The sequence below is a fragment of the Talaromyces marneffei genome, chromosome 1 (assembly GCF_009556855.1).
Source record: "Talaromyces marneffei chromosome 1, complete sequence".
Taxonomy (NCBI): Eukaryota; Fungi; Ascomycota; class Eurotiomycetes; order Eurotiales; family Trichocomaceae; genus Talaromyces; species Talaromyces marneffei.
In genome coordinates, this window is record NC_072348.1 from 271,123 (window position 1) to 291,916 (window position 20,794).

The 20,794-nt window shown below is 48.3% G+C and overlaps 9 protein-coding genes across 9 annotated transcripts; 3 read left to right on the plus strand and 6 right to left on the minus strand.

Annotated features, from left to right (window-relative positions):
• Positions 1 to 176: 176 nt before the first annotated feature.
• Positions 177 to 3,182, minus strand: EYB26_000094 (uncharacterized protein; the record flags this gene model as incomplete). The annotated part of the gene is made up of 1 exon (XM_054259411.1): positions 177 to 3,182. The coding sequence occupies one exon, from the start codon at positions 3,180 to 3,182 to the stop codon at positions 177 to 179; it is 3,006 nt and encodes a 1,001-aa protein (XP_054115386.1).
• A 321-nt stretch (positions 3,183 to 3,503) lies between these two features.
• EYB26_000095 (uncharacterized protein) lies at positions 3,504 to 4,636 on the minus strand (the record flags this gene model as incomplete). The annotated part of the gene is made up of 2 exons (XM_054259412.1): positions 3,504 to 3,676; positions 3,733 to 4,636. 2 exons carry the CDS (start codon positions 4,634 to 4,636, stop codon positions 3,504 to 3,506), a joined length of 1,077 nt encoding a protein of 358 aa, XP_054115387.1.
• Positions 4,637 to 5,871: 1,235 nt separating this feature from the next.
• EYB26_000096 (uncharacterized protein) lies at positions 5,872 to 7,474 on the minus strand (the record flags this gene model as incomplete). Its single annotated transcript, XM_054259413.1, has 2 exons — positions 5,872 to 7,340; positions 7,411 to 7,474. The coding sequence occupies 2 exons, from the start codon at positions 7,472 to 7,474 to the stop codon at positions 5,872 to 5,874; spliced, it is 1,533 nt and encodes a 510-aa protein (XP_054115388.1).
• A 559-nt stretch (positions 7,475 to 8,033) lies between these two features.
• On the plus strand, positions 8,034 to 11,723 carry EYB26_000097 (uncharacterized protein; the record flags this gene model as incomplete). Its single annotated transcript, XM_054259414.1, has 4 exons — positions 8,034 to 8,483; positions 8,538 to 10,238; positions 10,288 to 10,740; positions 10,794 to 11,723. The coding sequence occupies 4 exons, from the start codon at positions 8,034 to 8,036 to the stop codon at positions 11,721 to 11,723; spliced, it is 3,534 nt and encodes a 1,177-aa protein (XP_054115389.1).
• Positions 11,724 to 12,002: 279 nt separating this feature from the next.
• On the minus strand, positions 12,003 to 13,118 carry EYB26_000098 (uncharacterized protein; the record flags this gene model as incomplete). Its single annotated transcript, XM_054259415.1, has 1 exon — positions 12,003 to 13,118. The coding sequence occupies one exon, from the start codon at positions 13,116 to 13,118 to the stop codon at positions 12,003 to 12,005; it is 1,116 nt and encodes a 371-aa protein (XP_054115390.1).
• A 408-nt stretch (positions 13,119 to 13,526) lies between these two features.
• EYB26_000099 (uncharacterized protein) lies at positions 13,527 to 13,986 on the minus strand (the record flags this gene model as incomplete). Its single annotated transcript, XM_054259416.1, has 4 exons — positions 13,527 to 13,594; positions 13,645 to 13,708; positions 13,759 to 13,790; positions 13,845 to 13,986. 4 exons carry the CDS (start codon positions 13,984 to 13,986, stop codon positions 13,527 to 13,529), a joined length of 306 nt encoding a protein of 101 aa, XP_054115391.1.
• A 372-nt stretch (positions 13,987 to 14,358) lies between these two features.
• EYB26_000100 (uncharacterized protein) lies at positions 14,359 to 15,431 on the plus strand (the record flags this gene model as incomplete). The annotated part of the gene is made up of 2 exons (XM_054259417.1): positions 14,359 to 15,323; positions 15,380 to 15,431. 2 exons carry the CDS (start codon positions 14,359 to 14,361, stop codon positions 15,429 to 15,431), a joined length of 1,017 nt encoding a protein of 338 aa, XP_054115392.1.
• An 887-nt stretch (positions 15,432 to 16,318) lies between these two features.
• Positions 16,319 to 17,764, plus strand: EYB26_000101 (uncharacterized protein; the record flags this gene model as incomplete). The annotated part of the gene is made up of 2 exons (XM_054259418.1): positions 16,319 to 16,439; positions 16,524 to 17,764. 2 exons carry the CDS (start codon positions 16,319 to 16,321, stop codon positions 17,762 to 17,764), a joined length of 1,362 nt encoding a protein of 453 aa, XP_054115393.1.
• Positions 17,765 to 18,570: 806 nt separating this feature from the next.
• Positions 18,571 to 20,731, minus strand: EYB26_000102 (uncharacterized protein; the record flags this gene model as incomplete). Its single annotated transcript, XM_054259419.1, has 8 exons — positions 18,571 to 19,045; positions 19,107 to 19,197; positions 19,259 to 19,391; positions 19,451 to 19,807; positions 19,869 to 20,038; positions 20,095 to 20,200; positions 20,252 to 20,388; positions 20,458 to 20,731. The coding sequence occupies 8 exons, from the start codon at positions 20,729 to 20,731 to the stop codon at positions 18,571 to 18,573; spliced, it is 1,743 nt and encodes a 580-aa protein (XP_054115394.1).
• Positions 20,732 to 20,794: the final 63 nt, after the last annotated feature.

Sequence of the window (20,794 nt, forward strand, 5' to 3'; positions counted from 1 at the left end):
GTCACCGGTCGTACTAACCTGATACGGAAGAATGTTGGAATTACCCCGGATTTTGTCTTATCGTCTTATCTTCTTATCGTACAGTTTGTCTATCTATCTACAGTAGTATACATGCTTGGAGATTATATTGTACATCTGGATTGGGGCGCCGGAAGTTGCAGAATAGAACGGCACAGCTAGTTGCCGTCCAACGTCCTGATGACGTCGTCGCATCGCTTGCACAGGGGAGCTTCCTCCACCACTGGTTCGGGGGCAACGTATCGCCAGCAACGGGGACATTTGGCCTGATTCGGTGCATACACATGCACTGTCGCCTTCTTTCCAGAATTTGGTAATTCAAATTCCTCTGCGTAGGTCCATTCAGCGCTGGCGATTCCGCTGGGAAGAGAATTCGATCCCCTGACACCTAAAGAGACCGAGGATACCACGAAGAGGTCCGGAAGTTCACTAAGATAGCGTTGGAAGATATCATGTGACGCGTTGTCGGGTAATTCAAAATGGACAAAAGATTGCAAAGAAGACCCCATTTGTTTCTTTGATCGAGCCGATTCTTGAATAACTTTGACAGCCGTGTTGGCTGCCATAAGATCAATAAAATCGATACTGATTGTTTCGTCAACCCACTCGGTAGGTGTTGTGCGAGCAATCCGTTGCAAAGGATGCTCAAGCTGGGCTTTGACAAGTTCCGGAGTATGCTCCCAAGACTCTTCGACAAGTAACGGCGTGATAGGAGCCAACACCTCCTGTAAATAAGTGTAGATATAGAACAAGGTCGTCTGCGCTGCGCGCCGACTGGCACTGTTTTCGGCCTCGGTGTATAGTCTGTCTTTGAGGGTTTCCATATAGAAAGCGGAGAATTCTAGGTTGGCCCAGCGGTTCAAGGCATTGACGGCCTTGTAGAATTCGAAATTATCAAACGCGTTTCGGCACGTATCCACCAACCGAGTCAATTGCATCAATGCCTGACGATCGATTTTATGAAGGTCTTCATATTGACGCATATTCACTTTAGGATCAAAGTCGCCGAGAGCACCTAGGAGAAGCTTGAACGTGACACGGAATTTATGTAAACTTGTATTGACAGTCTGCAAAACCTGTTGTCCAATGACAACGTCTCGAGTGTAGTCGCTGCTGGCAACCCATAAGCGAAGAGCGTCAGGTCCAAGGGCGTCGTAAACTGGACCGGAAGCTTTCTGTTCTTTGGCGCTTTTCGATTTCTTCTGCTTGAGCGGAGGAAGAAGCGTACCGTTCATGATGGCGTCTGGTTGGATGACGTTTCCAATAGATTTGCTCATCTTGCGAGCATCTTGATCGAGAGTAAACCCGTGGGTGATGAGATGCTTGAATGGTGCTTTGATAGTAGAAGATTCAACCGTTCCGGAAGCAACTTGATGTGAGACATAAGTAAGAAGACTGGATTGAAACCAACCGCGATGCTGGTCAGTGCCTTCAAGGTAGATGTCTGCAGGGCGTTCCTTTCCGAGCGATTTGTCTTCTACTTGGGTCCAGCTGGTTCCACTGTCAAACCAGACATCCATCGTGTCCGTACCACGGCGATAACCGGGAGAATTCTCCTGCTGAAGATGATGAGGTATCCATGCGGGGTCTTCCGGACTGTCTGTCCACCAGGCATCAATACCACGCTCGTCAATGACATTCATGATATGAGAAACCGTTTCTTTAGTGAGTACCGCTTGACCCGTGGTCTTGTCATACAAAGCCGGTATAGGGACACCCCAGGCCCGCTGGCGTGAGATACACCACTCAGTACGGTTCTGCACAAAGTTCTTCAACCTTTGTTTACCCGTTGCCGGAACGAATGTCACATCCTCTAGCGATGCCAAAGCCGATTCGCGTATATTTGCTACGTCGGCGAACCATTGTTCAGTAGCACGTATGATGATAGGCTTTTTCGACCGCCAGTCGTAAGGATACTTGTGCTCATATTTATGTTGATTAAGCAGCTGGTTTGTTGATTCAACATATTGCAGGACCAGGGTATTTCCCTCGTCTAAAACACTTTTACCAGATAGGAAAGAAGGCTTATGCGGCATAGCTTCATCCGTAAAACGGCCTTCGTCGTTGACGGGAGCAAAAGCCCGGATTCCCTGCGCAAGACATACTTCGTAGTCATCCATACCGTGGCCCGGGGCGCAATGAACTAAACCGGAACCGGAATCTGCCGTCACAAAATCTGCCGCGACGATGGGTTGCTCTTCAATTCCGTCTCTAGGAAATAATGGTCTATAAGTCGTTTCCTGGCATAGCTCAGATCCCTGAATAGAAGGAACCAAGACTTGAAGATCCTCCTTTAGCATATCTTGGAAATAGGTTAGCCTCGATTCCGCAATGAGGAGCTGCCCATGATTGCTTGATTTAACGATCAGATAGTTTAGCGATTCGCTAATGGCAATCGCGGCATTGGCGGGTAGTGTCCATGGCGTGGTAGTCCAAATAACAGCACTTAACGAGTCGGTATCAACCAATGGATTACTGCGGATCTGTTCCGGCACCTTGACCAAAGGAAACCTGACAAATGCAGTCGTCGAAATGTGATTCTCATTATATTCCAATTCAGCCTCGGCCAACGCTGTCCCTGTCGAGGGCGACCAGTAAACCGGCTTGAACCGTCGATAAATCAAACCCTTCTCGACCATTTCTCTGAATATTCCCAATTGGCTCATCTCAAACTTCTTGTCCAATGTCTTGTAATGACCTTCCCAATCGGCCATTACACCCCATCCTTGAAACCCACGCATTTGTTCCTTGACCGTCTTCTCCGCGAGTTTCCGTGCAGCTTTGCGGATCGTCGCTGCGGAACCTAGTCCTTTGCTAAAATCATTTCCATCTTTTTGTTGAGCCTGAAGTGCTTTCAGCTCAATTGGCAATCCATGGCAATCCCATCCTGGGGCGTAATGTATCCGCTTCCCTCGACTCAATTGTGTACGGTTGATAATATCCTTCAGGATTTTGTTCAAGGCATGACCGACGTGTAATTCGCCATTCGCATACGGAGGGCCATCGTGTAATACGAAAGTGTCGCTAGCAGGCCGATTTTCGCGCTGCCAGGCATACAGCTCGTCAGAACATCGTCGCAAATACTTCGTTTGGTCTGCGACGGGGGCTCGTGCGGGAAACGTCGAGCGAGGGAGCTTGAGGGTTGAAGTCCAGGAGCGCGTCATGTCATACTACTTGATCTACCGCCTCCCGGTAGCGGCAGACATGTGCGCCTGGTATGTTGTATTGATTGATATGTAGTTAAATGTCTAGAAAGTCCAGACTCAGACAGTCGAACTAGTGCTCCGAGAAATTATTTCCGTGTTTACCATAACAGCCAATGGGAGAGCTCCGCTGTGTCTCCACTTTTGCATGCCGCCGATTAGACGCCTGAGGTATCCAAGAACTGGCAAGAAGACATATCAAGGAAACCCTAAGTATTTCTCATTTTTTTTTTTTTTGGTTTCATTTACTCCACCTATATGCTTTCTAACTATGTCTCTATACTAGACGTTTATCACAATTTTGCCCGGGACTGACTGCTGCATCAATGCTTTGAAAGCCTCCTTAGCCTCTGTCCACTCAAAAACTTGTCCAACGACAGGCTCAATTCTGTGCTTTTCTGTCAATTCAACCAGCTCATGGTACATCTCTAAGCTAGCAGCCATTTGACCTCGTACTAGGGCGCTCAAATCAGCACTCTATGCCCAATCAAGTAAATAAATAGGCACTCACTCGTCTTTGCGCCGAATATGATTGTATGAATCAAGCCAGGATCAGACGGTTGAGGCTCCGTCATAAACCCTACCGCAGCTACAGTACCCCCAAAACGCGCAGCTTTGAGACTCTGCTCAAAAGTCGCGGAGCCACCAACGTCAATGACCAGATCTACACCTCTGCCACCTGTGAGTCTCAAAACCTCCTCGGCCCATGCTGGGTGGGTTTTGTAGTTCACCACTTCATGCACCCCGAGGCTCTTGAGTAACTCACCTTTCCAGTCTGAGCTAGTCGTGCCAATGACGTGGGCTCCGGCAGCCAGCGCGAATTGGGCGGAGAATATGGATGAGCCACCAGTGCCCTGCGTGAGGATCGTTTTCCCAGAGAGATTCAAATCATTGGATATACCATTGTGAAAGAGAGCTTGAATAGCAGTTCCACCAGCACCAGCGATACTGGCGGCTTGCTCCCAAGTGAGATGGGCGGGTTTCTTGACCAACCACGACTCATCAACAACTAGATACTGACTCAAAGTCCCCTGAATATTACCACTACCCAATCCATTACCCTTGAAGTTGGAGACATCGCCTTCATCCCACGAGTTGGTGACTCGGAATATGACTTCATCACCGACTCTCCATTTGTTGTTATTGCTTGAACCTATGGCTTCTATAGAGCCTGCTCCATCAGAGCACGGGGATAAACCGGGTAGGGCTGGGATGGGATATTTGGGTGAAAAGGCCGTGATGAGCAAGTCGCGGAAGTTTAGTGCTGTTGCATGGATACGCACAAGGACTTGTCCGGGGCCTGGAACCGGTGTTTTGACTTCTTCAAGAATAAGGTTATCTAGGATTCCGATGGACTTCTCATCCTGGATGGATGCATTTGGATAGACTCGCCAGGCTTGGAATGTAGCAGCCATATTTTATCTTTCTCTGGTGGAAGAAGCAGACAGGATGAAGCAGATAGGACGGTAGATGATTGTACAGGGCAGCTATATCTTTCCAGGGTTATATTGGACAAACACGTTTCTATTTATACTGTTCATCTCCCTCGCAGTAGTTGACTTAAATCGCATGACACAACTTCTAGAAAGTCGCCGAGGTTCTTCCGATTCGACTTGATAAGCGCAGATTCTACTTTGGAGTGCATAGGCACAATGCATACCTAGGTATCCAGATCTACTTTGATTGAGGCACGGAGAACATAATTTGATATCTAACGAAATACAGTAGTACCTAGGTATCCAGTGAGAATACCCTGTGCCATGAACCGCCAGAAATGGACATTTTATAAGACAGAGCACATTGTCTGTAGATATAGTCTTCCATCCTATTATGCTATCCCAATCCATATATTAGCAAGATTATGGAGCAAAATTTGCCCGCTGCCCGAAAGGTTCGGAGAGAAATTAGGGCAAACTCGCCCATTATCCGTTTTGGACACTTTCGGACGAAATTGATTTGCTCCGTTAAGATCTCATTTACAGAAACTATGATAACACACACCATCATGAACTAGGACCTGGATGAGCGCGATATGAATCCATTTTCTAGTGTATACGAATTTTATCCGATAATTCCTCTCTCTTTCTTTCCTCAGATGGTGTCTCTAGACTGCTTTCGCGGTAGTCTTCTTCTCCAGCTTATTCGCACGCTTCTCAACTTCAACCCAATCATCGCTTGCACCACAGGCCACACATTCAATGAAGCCTGCGTGCTTGCCCTTGCACATAATTTCCGTATAATGAGCCCCTCTAGGGCGTTAATATACCGAGCCATGTACATTTCCCGCCGACTTTAAGACCACCGATGTAACAATTATTTGACTTGGTTCCATGACTCTGCATATACTGGTAGGTATGAAATTCGGAAGAATAGAGAGAGCATCGACATGGGTCAGCTGGTACGTACGGGTTAGCATAGACGTAGGACTAGGCTTAAATCTCGTTAGTTCGAAAGAAGTATTTGGTGAAAGAATTAATCTGATATAACCAGCAGAAATTTCTCGTGTGTAATGGCGGAGAAATGACTAGGGTCCAAAGATCATGAATTTCTTTCTACAGCTCTGGTAGGGGAATAATCTTAAATAAGTCACAACAAAGATGCAATAAAACGCCCGTCCAAAATCACTAGATGCAAGGAATTTCGGCATATTTCAGTATATTGTCATGGAACTAACCGCCCCATTCTTCAAAACCTCAAAAAGAAGACCTGGAAAACCATAAAGTTCCGTATTCCCCAGCCCTTGACCACTGTCGGGCCCTGAAGAGGCTGATCTGTGTTTACCGCCGATGCTTTCTTCCCATCCTCCAAGGAACTCTACGCTGCTTTCAGGACTGTCGCCCCAGCCTCTGTTCAAAACCATACCTCTTTGAAGTGCTAGTTCCTCGGAAGATGATGCATATGACCCTTTCCAAAGGGCTTGAAGTCGTTCTGATACTTCATCATAGTGTGTTTCTGACGTTAAAACTTCTGCCCCAGTATCGTCGAGAAGAATCTTCCAGCGACTTCGGCGATATCGATTAAAGGGATACGAACCCGGGACGTTCCCATGAACGATGAGCTTCGTCACAGTAAGCAGGGAGGATGTAGCAGGAGGTGGAATGTCTGACATTCCTGAACCTGGCAATGCCGACCCAGATGGTGTCTGATAAGATATAAAGGCGTCGAATCCATGGTGGAAATAATTAAAGAAGCATTCTGAAGGAAGAGATGAAGGGTCGATCTTGGAGCCCGAGAAGGCCTCATCATCGGAGTCTTCCGCCGGACTGTTATTCGAGGAGCGATCTGTGTCTGGTGTATCAAGACCTTGTCCGGGAGATGGGCTCAGCAAACGTGGTTGATTCACACCACGAGCGTTATGAATGGATATCCTGCGGTCGTTTTTGCGATAGATTGCGTCCGGCGGTCCGAGTTCGGCAATTAGGTCCTGGGGTGTAGTTTCGGAGAGGCTTATTACCAGCGGAGGGCTGGACCTCCGCAGAAGCTCTATTCTTCCCGCTCCTAGTACCCTGATTTCTTCGATCTCATCCGGAACCGCTTCCTTGCCCTTTCCGATTAGGGCTGGCGAACGCGGTAGTTGAGGCGGTGTTGTAAAGAGCTTATTACGAGCTTCGGACCATGAAGCGCCCTGGAATATGGCCATCGAAGTTGCCGGAGAAGCGGCAGAGGACGAAAGAAGTGCTACAAAGTCACAATTATCGGACCAAGCTAAATGTTGTAGCGGGAAAGAAAAAGCTACTCCTGGATAGGACAGGACATAAGTGCCGAATGGAGAGTCATCTGCTGGTGAGAGATATTCGCCAGGATAAGAAGGCCCAAAGAGTCGGTTGTATACATGACGAAAACTGGGTCCCATGGATGAAGGTTGCTCTTGTGGTTTTGGAATCTTGACGACTTCGTGATTCTTATATACAAGGGGAACCTTGGAAAAGTCGAGGACCTCGATCAGTCGCAGTCGTTGATCGGGTCCGTCAAATCGCAGTCTTAGCCCATTCTTAGGGAGGTTGAGTACAATGGGCTCCGTCAGTGGTTCGGTGGAGGAATATGCGAGGTCGATGGCGGGGTATGTTTGAGGTCGTGACTTGATACGACTCAAGACGTTATGGAGTGAGCTTCCCAATGCTATGATTCAGTCCCGATTGTCAGCGAAACACATTAGGAGATTCTTAGCAGTGAGTAAAATCCAACTTACTCAGATTCCCAAGACCTTTGCCCGGAAACACCTGCATTGCTCCTGGCGCGCTAGGAGTTGACATTGCGGCACGATCACCACTCGGAGTTCATGGCCAGCAAGGAGGATCACCGAAGGTTTCCCACAAAAAAGCGACAGATAATAAGCCGTCAAATATTTGATAGTTTAGATGGTAAGATTATCTCTGATAGTTGCCAGGAAGTGAAATAAATGCGATATTCGACGTTCAAGTCACAGCCTGGATCATGTGAAGCCCCCCGCTGACCGATGACGCTGGACACACATTCTGCCGGCTTATCGTCACCGCCTAGTCCGATAAGAAGCACGCACATGGGCTTGGCATTCTTGGCGCCGGACGAGCACTCCGGGCCTCAGGCAGCGATTTCCATGCGCTAACCGCTTTCGGGTTTTGTTTATCTCTTGCCTTGTCCATCGACGAGCTAAACAAAACCTAGTCGCTGTGAACTGTTCCTGCATTCCTATTCAGCATTAAGTACGCGACACACCACAGTACCGCCCTCCCCCGCCATTAATTCATTCAACAATCTTCCGGACAAGGCTCAATGTTTGCATTTTAGGAAATAGTGTACATCCGACTCCTGCCTGCTGCTCGCCCACACATCATGCCGGCTCCTCACACACGGCCTGCCACCGGGGCGGCCACCAGAAAGCCCGCATTGCGACAACCTTCCAGGCGTATAGCCACCTCTGCGACCGAAAGATCCCAGTCTCCAGCTGTTGCCTTGAAACCGACAACGACAAATATCATGCGCCTACAGAGATCTCCAAGCGTGCAGTCGATCGCAGGTGCGAAACGTAAAGAACGCGAATATGAACCAACCAGTGGCGAGGATACTAGCATACACGTTGTGGTTCGGTGTCGCGGTCGTAACGATCGAGAAATCCAAGAAAACAGCGCCGTAGTCGTATCGACAGAAGGTACCAATGGCGTCGAACTTTCAATGGGCCCGAACGCTCTGAGCAACAAAGCATACCATTTTGATAAAGTGTTCTCTCCAGCAGCTGATCAAACAACACTTTTTGACGACGTCGTGACACCTATATTAAACGAGGTGGGATCTCATTCCTGCGCTTGTGTGCGACGATACTGACTTGCAATTCTATAGATGTTATCCGGATATAACTGTACTATTTTCGCTTACGGTCAGACGGGTACAGGGAAAACATACACAATGTCAGGAGATATGACCGATACTCTGGGTATACTTTCAGAAAATGCGGGTATTATTCCGCGCGTCTTATACTCGCTTTTCAGCAAACTGGAGGACCGAGAAAGTACGGTTAAGTGTTCATTCATTGAGTTGTATAATGAGGAACTACGAGACTTGCTTTCTCCTGATGATAAAGCCAACTTGAAAATCTATGAAAATGAATCGAAAAGGGGCCACAATAGTACCACTTTAGTGCAAGGTATGGAAGAGCATTTTATCCATTCTGCTACCGCTGGAATCAAACTGCTTCGAGGGGGGAGCTACAAACGCCAAGTAGCGGCGACGAAATGCAACGACCTCAGTTCCCGAAGTCATACTATTTTCACGATCACCACTAGCGTCAAGCGGACAACAGAGGCTGGCGAAGAGTACATCAGCACTGGAAAGCTGAATCTTGTGGATTTGGCAGGTAGCGAGAATATTCAGAGAAGTGGCGCCGACAATAAACGTGCGGCTGAGGCTGGCCTTATTAACAAGAGTCTCCTGACGCTCGGCAGAGTCATCAACGCCTTGGTCGACAAAAGCTCTCATATCCCGTACCGCGAGTCCAAGCTCACGCGCTTGCTGCAGGATTCACTAGGAGGTCAGACGAAGACATGCATTATTGCAACCGTTTCGCCTGCGCGAAGTAACTTGGAAGAGACAATATCGACTCTAGATTACGCTTTCCGAGCGAAGAATATCCGCAACAAACCACAAATTAACTCCACGTTGCCGAAGAAAACGTTGCTGCGCGAATATACCATGGAGATCGAACAGCTGAAAAGCGATCTGATTGCAACACGACATCGTAACGGAGTTTACCTCTCTGCAGAAGCCTACGAAGAAATGAAGATTGAAAGTGAATCGCGCAGAATCATCAACGAGGAACAGCGAGCGAAGATTGAAAGCAAAGAAGCGAGCCTGAAACACAAGACAGAGGAGCTGTTTGCGCTAACGAGCAACTTCAACAATCTGAAAAAGGATAATGAGGAAACACGCGCCGCATTGAATGAGACAAACGATGTCTTGGAACAGACCGAAATTGTTCTCCGAGATACGAAGAAACAATTGGAACAAGAGGAAATAATCCGCCAAGCGCATGAGCAGACGGAAGAGAAACTTTATGGTGTTGGTAGCGAGCTCCTCTCCAAGTTGGATCAGACAGTTGAGCATGTCAATGGCCTTCACCAAAAATTGCATCGCAAGTCGGATCTTCACATCCTCAACCGTGATACATGGGAGGCATGTACCGGAGATGTTGTTGATGTGACCAAGCTGATTGAAGATAGGGTTGAGTGTTTTGAATCCGAGCACTCAGCTCTTATTCAAGGCTTGTCTACCAAGGTTACGGACTTTGTTACAAAGGAGTTGCAAACGGTTGCGAGCGGGAATTCTCAGATCAACGCATTTCGCTCATTCTTGGATGAGACGGAGAATAGATTGACGGAACAATCCATCAAAGCCCATGATGAAATGAATGATGTTCTCGAGGAAATTAAGGTCCTTCGAGAGGAAGTCAAGGGAAAAGTTGGCCAGGGATTGAATGGTCTGTCTGCGGCTGCAGAGCGGATATCAAAGGAAGTTATTGATGAAATGACTGACTTCCATGCCCAGGTTTGTGAATTGAGTTGTCCTAGGCGAGAAAATTACTGATTTCCTATAGCTTCATTCGTCTTATAGTGCCCTAGGTCGGGATTTCAAGGCCATGTTTGAGAAAATCATCGGTCATCTAGAGTCACAAAAGACAGAGATTGAGGAACTTCGCACACAATTGCTTGAAGCCAACCGTCAAGCTATACAAGGAAACCAGTCCGCTTCTACTGATCTCGAGAAAGCATTGGAAGAAGAAAGACAAGCCGCCGAAACCGATCGCGCCGATCTACTTTCTCAGATTAACTTGTTGATTGAAGCCTCCAGTCAGAAACAAGTCTCCCGTCTCAAAGGACGAGTGGATATTGTGACGTCTGATTTGAAGTCTTCTGGTGATGGCCTGCAAAGGGCAACCGACAAATACCAAGAAGGCATGGATAAGTGGGCAGGCAAGGAGAGTCATCTGATGGAAGATGTCGTCAGTTCTAGAGATGCTATCAAGGGTCGTATGCAGGAAGACTGGGAGGTAAGTTTTGAGCGTAACAGAACAACGTGAAGAAATTTCTCACAGTCATCTAGGTTTTCGAACAACGCAATGAATCTATTCAAAAATCAACTGAAGCAGTTCATCAAGAGACGGTTCGCATCGTTGATGAGCAAGTGCAGCAGATGGCCGTTCAGATGGAAGCATTGGATGACTTTGTGACCAGAGCCAGGTCTCAAAACGGTTCTCATCATGAATCTCATTTGGCTAACCTGGAAAGCCTCACAAAGAACATCAAGGACTCATTCGTGTCACTAGAAGAAGAACTTGGCAGCATGAGCACCCAACTTCATGCATTCCAAGAGACGGTCACCGCTCAAGAGGATAGTATCAAACAGGCTGTTACTCCCTTTTCCGAAGAAGTTCGACAGCCGTTGGTTGAGCTTAGAAATAACATTCAAAGCACGCCAATGGTCGAATACAAGCCAACAGGAACTACTCCCTCGAGGACATCTTACGAGTATCCTAAAACATTGCCTCGAACGGAACCCCACAGTACTCTGCTTGACAAGCTAAAGCAATCTACCCAACCTATACTCACGCCCCTTGAGGAGGAAAATCTGGACCCAGGCTTGAAGTCACCGATCAAACATCGCATGGGCTCACCGATGAAAACACGGGTCTACAATGACGCCGAGGATGAGGTAGGCGAACCTAGCATTACCACCTCAACAATCATCACATCGACCAACACGGGTCTTAGGGAGGTCGACTTAAACGTCGCCGCGAAACAACTCAACTCTAGTTTACCGGAGCGCGATTTTTCCAAATCAATGATCCTCGATGTTTCAGAGGATCCGGCTCAGCCACCTCTTAAGAAACGACAGACTGCTTCAGAGAGTAAGCTTCCTCAAAAGGCTTCGATGCGCCGGGCGCCAGCTGGAATTGCTTTGGATGGGAGGGAGAATGTCCCGCTTGATGCCAGTATTGGACGACGATTACGGAATAGACCGTCCATTGGTTAGACCTTTTGTGTGCGTGTGTTTTTGGATTACATCTAATAGATACCCCGCGTGTGTTGTGTGTTGTACATTGTACATCGTTCACTTGACTTTCTTATTCATTTGTATATGGTATGGACTACGGGGATGGAGGTTTGGAGTGGCGTTATTCTGGTTTATTCATAAGAACTAACCAACCTGTTCTATCATTGACTTGCATGAGATCGTATCATAGTAGCCGATGGTCTTGTAATCATAACTAAATCATCAATTCTTCATGTCGTATCATACAGGACGAAGAGCCTATTCATTCGCAACAGCCTCCTCATGACTCTCTTCTCCCTCTTCACCGGCGCGAGCCACTTCCTCATCCCCCTCGGCATGAGTAGCAGCCGCCGTCACCCCCAACGGCGAATAGTCACCACCCGTCTGAATAACCCTCCTCAACTCCGCCATCCGTTTATCAAACTGCTCCATCATTTCCTCCAGCGTTTGCTGTCCTTCCCTATCCTTTCCAACGGGTATATCCCGCGCATGGCCGCCTGTGCCTTCAATGCGGAGCATGAGCGTGTTACTAACGCTCGCTTGATCGCCGGTAGGCATGTCGAACGTTGGTGCAGGACTAAGCGATGCGTCGAGAACCTGCCAATCTGGCGTGAGGCTATGCGCGGAGACGACGCGGTATCCGAACGGCTGCTGCTGCTGCTGTTGTCTCTGGGCCGGCGAAGTTGATACGACCGTTGTTCCTGTACCCGCCGATGTTCCGGCGAGAAGGGCGTCCGGGGCAGATGATGGGTTCCCGATTGCGGTGGTCGACTGCTCAACATCTAAAACGATAAAGCGTTCCTTGACGCCTGGTATCGGCGGCGGTAAGAGCGAGGGCCTGTTGCTTTCCAGGTGTGACGATTGCTGGTCCCCATATTCTAGTCCTTCTTCCCCATCGTGGCGCGGAGGAGGAGGAGGAGGAGGAGGAGGGGATGTCGCATTGTGCTGACCCGTTTCGAGGACTCGCAGCGAAGCCTCAGTCATTAATTCCGCATCATCGTCAGAGAAGATGTAGTGGACAGTCGGGTGATGGTAATCGGAAGAATTCGCGTCTTCGATCAGTGTAAAGAAGGGCTTGAAGTTGGTAGCAGCTTTGGGTCTGTTGTTGTCGTGGTCGTCGTTGTAGGCTTGTTCTGTGCCTTCGAAGGGGTAGTCGGGGGCGAGTTCGTGGTGGTCATCGTGGTGTTGTGGGTTATCACCTAGCTGAGTGTGAGATGCATCGTTTCGTTTCTGGTCGGACAGATGCCCGATAGGTCGCGGCCGTGAGGTTGCGGTAGACGGGTTCGCGCTGGTGGTGTTAGCGGCGGCGCGGAAGGGAGACTGTCTAGATGACGAGGTGTGGATGAAGTTGTGTTGTTTAGGCAAAGACGACATCTCCACAAGATAAGTAGATTAGTAGCACAAAGAGCAGAAAGTATGATGCAGCTACATGTTTGTGCTGGGCATGGTGTTTGTGTCGAGAAGAGGCTTGGGATGTAAGTTAGATGAAGCAGGGTAGAGTTCAGTGCGGAGGGATCCACCTTAGCTTAGTAGCTTCACACGATAACTACGGAGCGGACAGACTCCATCACTCAGCTTGTTCAAGCAAATGAACCTATCAACGTAGAGTATTTCAAATACAGAAACATAGAGGATTTATGATGATATGACTTGAAAATAGTGTAATTTGACTCAAATCTAATTGCAACAGTAACAACCAAGGAAAAGGGTATCGAGTTCCTTGAACGCCAATCAATGCAGGACAAGTACAGTAATGGAAATGTATCTAAGGGAGTCATGATACTACGAGGAGGTAGGTTCGGCAGGTTGACCTGTGGCCTCGGTCTCGTCGTTCTTTTTCCACTCGAATTCTAAGAAGAAGTCAGTGCTGTACATGTCCATTCAATTGTCCACGACTTACTCTGTCGGCACATGGGACAAAGTCCTTTTGAAGATTCTTGCGCAATCCACGTAAGAAGACAGTGCTGGACAATATTAGCTTCGGTTGACGAAACGGGGCGGTCGCTGAACATACCATGTGGAAAGAATGGCCGCACGTTCCGATTACTGAGATACAGTTAGAGAGCGAGCTCTTGATCAGTTGCTGGGATGAGAACATACACAGAGAACAGTCGTCGCCAGGAAATTTGCACGTTGGACAAGTTCCGTCGAACTGGACGCGACAGATACCGCACACTTCGTCTTCGGGCATGTCCCAGCGCCAGGATGCGACGGCATTCCATTCTTTGATAGTGACCTTCATGTTGATAGGCAGCCGGTATGCGATCTCTAGATGGCGAGCTGGCGGGTGGTGTGCTGTGTTGCCGGGTGAAGAAGAGAGTACGTACATAAACAGAAACATCCCGCACTAGGCCACGAAGAGCAAGTGGCGACGGATAGCTATCTACACCCTGTCGTATCAGATAAGGTAGTCAACTAGCTGGAGCTTCCCCAACTCTCTCGCCTCCCTCCCCTCTAGTTTGACTCTAGACCTCTGACACCTCTTCGTCCTGACAAATGTTAAATAGCGACTCCACATCACGCAATCACGCTAGCTATTCCATCTTGACCAACAAACAATAATAAAAAAAAATAATTCATATCGCTTGACATGTAATTCATCTTATCTGCTACCATGACTCTGACCGCTCTTCGCTCCTCGTTGCGCCCCTCGCTCTTCTCACTTCTCTCCCGGCAACAAGCCACCATGGCTTACACTCAGCAACGATCCTTCTCATCCTATCTCGTTACCCCTCAGGAACTCAACAACGCATTAAAGCACTACCCTTCTAGCGAGATCTCTACAGCGCCCAGAGTTATCCCCCTCTGCGCATCATGGTTCATGCCAAACGACCCCGAAGGCCGCACAGGCATCCAAGCTTTCCACAGAAGCCACATCCCGCATTCTCGATTCTTCGATATTGATGCTGTTAAGGACGAGAATTCTCCTTACCCTCATATGCTTCCCACCAAAGAGCGATTCGCCGAAGCAATGAGTGAGCTCGGAATTCACCGTGATGACGAAGTGGTTGTCTACGATACGGCCGAGCAGGGCATTCTCAGTGCGCCTCGTGTCGGATGGACCCTACGCTTTTTTGGTCATCCTAATGTTTATATACTCAATAATTTCAGGCTATGGGTGGAGCAGGGCTTGCCCACAGAGTCGGGAGATGCCAAACCATTTACCAAGACAAACTACACAATTCCTCCTTATGACGTCGACAAAGTAGTGCATTTTCCTGAGATGAAGGAGATTGCAAAGGATTACGGCAAAGAAGGAGCCGATGAGGTTGAAATTCTAGACGCCCGGCCGTATGGACGCTGGTCGGGTGAATCTCCTGAGCCTCGCGCTGGATTGTCTTCGGGTCATATGCCTGGTTCCAAGAGTGTGCCTTTTAGCGAACTCCTTGACCCCAAGACCAAAGCATTTTTGTCCCCCGAAGAACTGCGCAAGGTGTTTGAGTCCAAGGGCGTTGATCCATCAAAGACCATTATTACCTCTTGTGGATCTGGAGTGACTGCGGCGGTCATTGAGGCTGCGCTTACTATAGCTGAGTTTGGCGACCCAGCGAAGCGACGATTGTACGATGGAAGCTGGACGTAAGTATTTCTTTCCTTCTTGAAGGTGTGCAAACGCTAAAGCTGGATTTCTCTAGTGAATGGGCCCAGCGGGTAAAGGAAGATAGCGGTCTTATCAAGAAACTCTAACGTCACGATATTGCTCACAATGATTGACGAGTCTCTCTCGGACACGTCGGCAAAAGTACCTCGCGTCTCAGTATCACTATTCTCCGGCAGTTTTTCTTGCATTTAATGCCCAAATGCCTGAGTATGGCATCAGAAAATCCGAAAAGCCAGCACCAAAAGTTCCAAAATCCAACGTTTAATGTATTCGTATTGGTGTTATGCCTTGGAAACGAGGGCCGCGGAAATCCTGGAGGAAGCCTGCAACTAATTAGCCACGCGCGCGATATCGGTTGTCGTGAATATCTGCTACTAGCTTGATTAAAAATACGTGACTATCAAAATCAATCCAAATATCCGAGAAATATTCACTTCCATACATAGGCTGTACTCATAGTTAGTAACTTAGTTGCTGAAACGCAGGAAATAATCAATCGTAATCGCGGGGCTGGAATATGATTGGCCGGCGACTGCCTCTCTTGGCTGTTGTTTCGGGCCTTCCACTGCTTCGTTGTCGGACAATCTCACACCTCTTTGAAAGCAACTTGTCCTCAACCAACAACCTCTCTACATATGCACCCAACACTGTCCATGCCATGAGCGAGGCACTCGATGATAAAATGCTGGCTACTAAATTACCTATCAAGTATTGTTTCAACTGTGAGTTATCGCATTGTCACTCTTTTCTGCGTTGCGCCATATCCACCAAGCCATCTCCGATTTAACCCCCACTTGCTTTCACCAACGTGCGAAACGTCGTGGGCTGAGCGACTAGCCGACTGACTGACTGACTGACTGCTAAATGGCTAGTTCTCACTTTGACCTACATCGACTACCCCATCTAGAGACTGGATCTCTTTTCTCCCACCTTTGCTTGCCGAATCCTTGCTGAAGGTGAAATCTTCGGCAACATGTCGGCGGCTCGAAAAGTGTTCCACTGTGCTGTGGACGACACCGTCTTGACCACCAATGTCAGCGAAATTAAGCGATGGGCTTCCAACGGAGCTATCACACTGTTTGTTCCGCTCTATAGTAGGCTCGCCAACATTCCTCGCAGTCGTCACCGACCGGCTTGCGGTATTGCCAGCACGGGCTAACAAACTGATCAATTCGCAGCTCTCGAGCGTCTTCAGGCACCAAAGCGCGGTGGTTCTCAGGTCGCTATCAACTCTCGCGAAGCCGTTCGTTTTCTCGATCGCGTCACATCCGGCAAAGACACCATTCCAGCAGACCGAATCGTCCTCCAAGGACCTATGGAGCAGTATGACAACTGGGCAGATGCGGAGCAATTTTTTCTCCCGGAGTTTGAAGAAGAGATTGACGAATACGCCCCGACCGATGGCGATATCACTACACCTAGGACTGATGATGCGAAAGCGAATGGCGTTTCAACAAAGCCGGAACCCGAACAGAAGGGACCTGGATTACCCGGCTTGCCAAGCGATCTATCCCAAATGCTGTTGAGCAAGCTGAACTTCAAGGGACCGGCTGCGGTTGGTGCTCAGAATGACATCAAGTCCTCCGTTTCAATCCCATCGGTTGGTACTCAAAGCGACGAGGGATCGCGAGCATCGTCCCGCAGCTCTCAAACTAGCCCGGAATTTGCGGACCGAAATGCCAAACGTGGCCACAATCGTTCGACTTCGACTTCTTCAAACACACCGCCAACTCCTACAGTGCTGCGACCATTGTTAAGCGCGTTGTTATGGCGTCTACATCATGACGAGGGATCTATAGGCGTTCCACAAAACCTTACACTAATCAGCAACGATCGCGACACCCAGGTTTGGGCCCAAAAGTTTGGGATCACGACCAAGAATATCCATCAGCTCCGAACCGCCATTCAGTATGAAGAGAAAGAATTCAAGAACCGTGTCAAATATGCCGAAAAAACGCAACACGTTGCTCCATCGCCAAAGCCGCTTTTCTCCTATGAAAACGACAGCGAGGAGGATGAGTTAGTATTTGTTCCTCGTGGGAGAGGCAAAGGTGCGGGTCGTGGCAGTGGAAGCCGAGGCGCAAATGGTCGCAAGACGCGAGCAGCTACGGTTGCAGCCATTGCCCAGGCTGATACTACCGTTGAAGTACCTTCGCAGCCAATAGATCCGGACTCTTTTAGCCGGTCAATTGGCGCTACAATGACTGTCAAGCAGCCTTCTCTTGATTTGAGCTCTCAAACAGTGGCTTCTCGTGGTCTAGCTGCTGCCTCTAGGCGTCATGGCGATGATCATGGTCATGGCCAGACCAATGGTGGCAACGGTAGTAGCAGTCGTCGTCGTCAGCGCGGTACCGGAAACTCTCGAGCAAATACTTCCTCTCGTGGTGGACGTGGACAAGGAAAGTTATGGGTTCCTTAAAGGTAGAAGTTAAGGATTTCACTTTGAAGTCCTAGAAAATTTTCTACTCTCCAATATCACGATAAAGGGGTTATTTTCCACATACAATCGATTAATGATGGTCTGGACCACCTGTTGGGTGCGAAATGGTACCTACAATCTGCTTGCTGGAACCAAAACGCTTCCTGAAATCGGAGTTTTCTTATATTCCCGAATTCGAGGTTACTGTGCCGTGCTTAAACACACTTGGGGATCCACTCCTCCAAAGCTTAGTATCCGTTGGCACTGTCTTCCTGACTGGGCTGTTTTCCACATTCTGTCCGTTGCCTCTCATATCAGAATGATCCGGATGAATTGGCTCACCTTAGACTTGAGAACGGAACAGTCCCGGAAGAAAAGGCATGTTACAAGTTGATTGACAACGAAAAATTTTAAATCTACAAAAAAAAAAAAAAAAAAAAAACGGGCGTCGGCCCGAATTGTTTTGACTCTTGCTACAAGCATGGAGATTGACTTTGGTCGATTATTATTTTCAGATTGATACATGGCTCGTGCCGTCTTATGATGTGAGAAGGTTCATATGGTGTGATATATCTATATATCGAAAGTGTGACAAGTCTGATTATTTTGCTTTTTTCTTTCTATTTTTGCTGTCATGATTTTGTGTTTTGAGTTATGTTTGCTGCTGATCGATGGCTTCATGTCCATCGGCTACATAGCAGACATCCAAGTTGAATCTATGTAGGACACGAATTCAGGATTTCTATACATGAAATTAAATATCTAAATATTTTATCATCTATCTACTATCCCTGGACTGTAGCGAATCAAACCCACCGCGTCGAATGTTCACCATCCTCATTCATCGCCGCTTCCTTCGACTTCACATCAATTCTCCGACTCTCATCGAAAACCTTCTCCCTCAAATACTCCGGCACAACCTCGTCTTCAGCGAAAAATCCTTCTGTATAGCCAATCGCCTCCCACGACTTATCCATTCGGCCATCCAATTCTGCGGGGAATATCGGGACTGGCCAGATACGGCAAGCGATGTAATACACCAATCCGGCGACAATGGTGGATAGTAAAAAGCCCATGTTGTATATCTTCACGGCGGCAGCGCCAATTGATCCCGGGGACAGGACGGAGGCTACGCCTGGAATTACGAGGGCGATGGCGACGACCCAGGCCACGAAAGCGCGGGGATTGAAGCCCCAGGTGTAATAATAGATTGAGTCTTGGGAAGGTTTGTAGAGGGAGGGGATGTGTAGGTTTCCTTTGCGGACGAACCAGTAGTCGACTCTGCATTATTATGTTAGTGGTGAAAGAAAGTTCTGGAATCGGATAGGGAGGGGGGACGTACACCATGCAAGCAACGATGGGGCAGATGAAGCAGAGATAGGAGCCAAGGAAGTTTAAGAATGAAGTTGCGGAGTGGGTTAGTTTCCAGGGGACTGCCATCGCGTTAGTTAGATGTCAAAGCTAGATCTATATTTTAGGGGGGAAGACACATACTGCACACCCAGGCGAGAAGAAAGCACAAGACCTGGCCACGCACAATGGTGAAATGACGTGGAAACAAGCCTGTGAGATCGCAGCCAACGGGGATCGAATTACTCGTAAAGTTTGTGACGAATGTTGCGAATGCCTTCATCCTCTTGTCAGTCATTGCAGCCCTATTTTCGAAAGGGACGGAAAATAACGTACCTGAATACCAGCAGCCAAGAAGACAAGCGCCCTCGCCCCCGGACTCCAGTAATGATCCAAAACACTCGAGTAGAAATCCCACAGATTCCAGTGCGCCTCACCAAACTGCTTATATCCCGCAGCAGTAATCACCATGCCCAAGAACACAACGAGAGGCTTACTCACGACCAACCCAATTGGCATCGGCAACGTATCGCGCGGCTTTTGCACATATCGAGCGAGGTCCGCGATATTGACCAAGGGCGGGATAACGTTCGAGACAATGGAGTTGATGGCTTTCATGAAGGACCAGCCGAGGGCGGCGCCGGAAACGGTTTTGGAGCTTAAGCCGTTGAAGTCGGCGCCGTGGCTGGATGCCTTTTAGAAAAAGTTGCTTAGTATACTTCACGAAGGGGTTATAGGGGGAGGAGAGACTTACTAGAGCCCATATCATAGTCACTATTAATCCGATAGGTGCGATGATGGATTTGATCTGGAATACGCGTGCCATCTTGCTGGGATGCACGAATGCGAATGGGAATTGGATGAGCCATAGCAGGCCGAATGCCAACAGATTGGCAGAGGTGATGGCGGCACTTGCAGGGAGGTCTGTAGAATATGCACTGTTAGCGCATGTCGCATTGTCAGAGAGGAGGACGGCATACGATTGGGAAACTCAGTCCAACGATGTCCGAAGACGCAGCGTAGCATGACCGCCAGGAATGAGCTGGCGTAGTACGTCTGGATACTCATATACAGGATCGCCACGACCTAGAGTATCTTAGTATGGACCATGACAAGAGGAGATTGAATATGGCTTACACCACGAATGAAGATAAACACGAGAGAGCCATAAATACCGGCTGATGAACGGACAATAGTCGGATATCCGATGTGGTATCTAGCAGGTCCTCTGGCATTCAAGAAGAGGAGAACAGCAATCATAATCGACACAATAACTTCACACCATCAACCACATGGTCAGCCACAAACCCAACACGAAACTCAGGATAAAGGAGAAGAGTTACTAGAAGCAATAAAAATAGTCCACCAATTCAACCCAATCGCATACAAACTGGCACCAGCGTTATACGTCGTCGGCGAGAAAGCAATACTGAACTGAAACGCAAAAAAAGACCATGCGGACCAGGTCCGTTGTGATGGTGGTGATGGGTCGAGATCCTTGTTAGACCATTTGCCGAATTGCCCGCTTTCTTCGCCATCGTCTGAGTTGTTGTTGACTTTTAGTTTGTCGAAGATTTGTTGGGTTCGATACGAGAAGGGTTTGCGTGAGGAGGCCATCTTTGCGGGATGGTTGGCTGGTTTGTTGGCCAGAAAAATGATATACGGTATGGTTCCCTATAC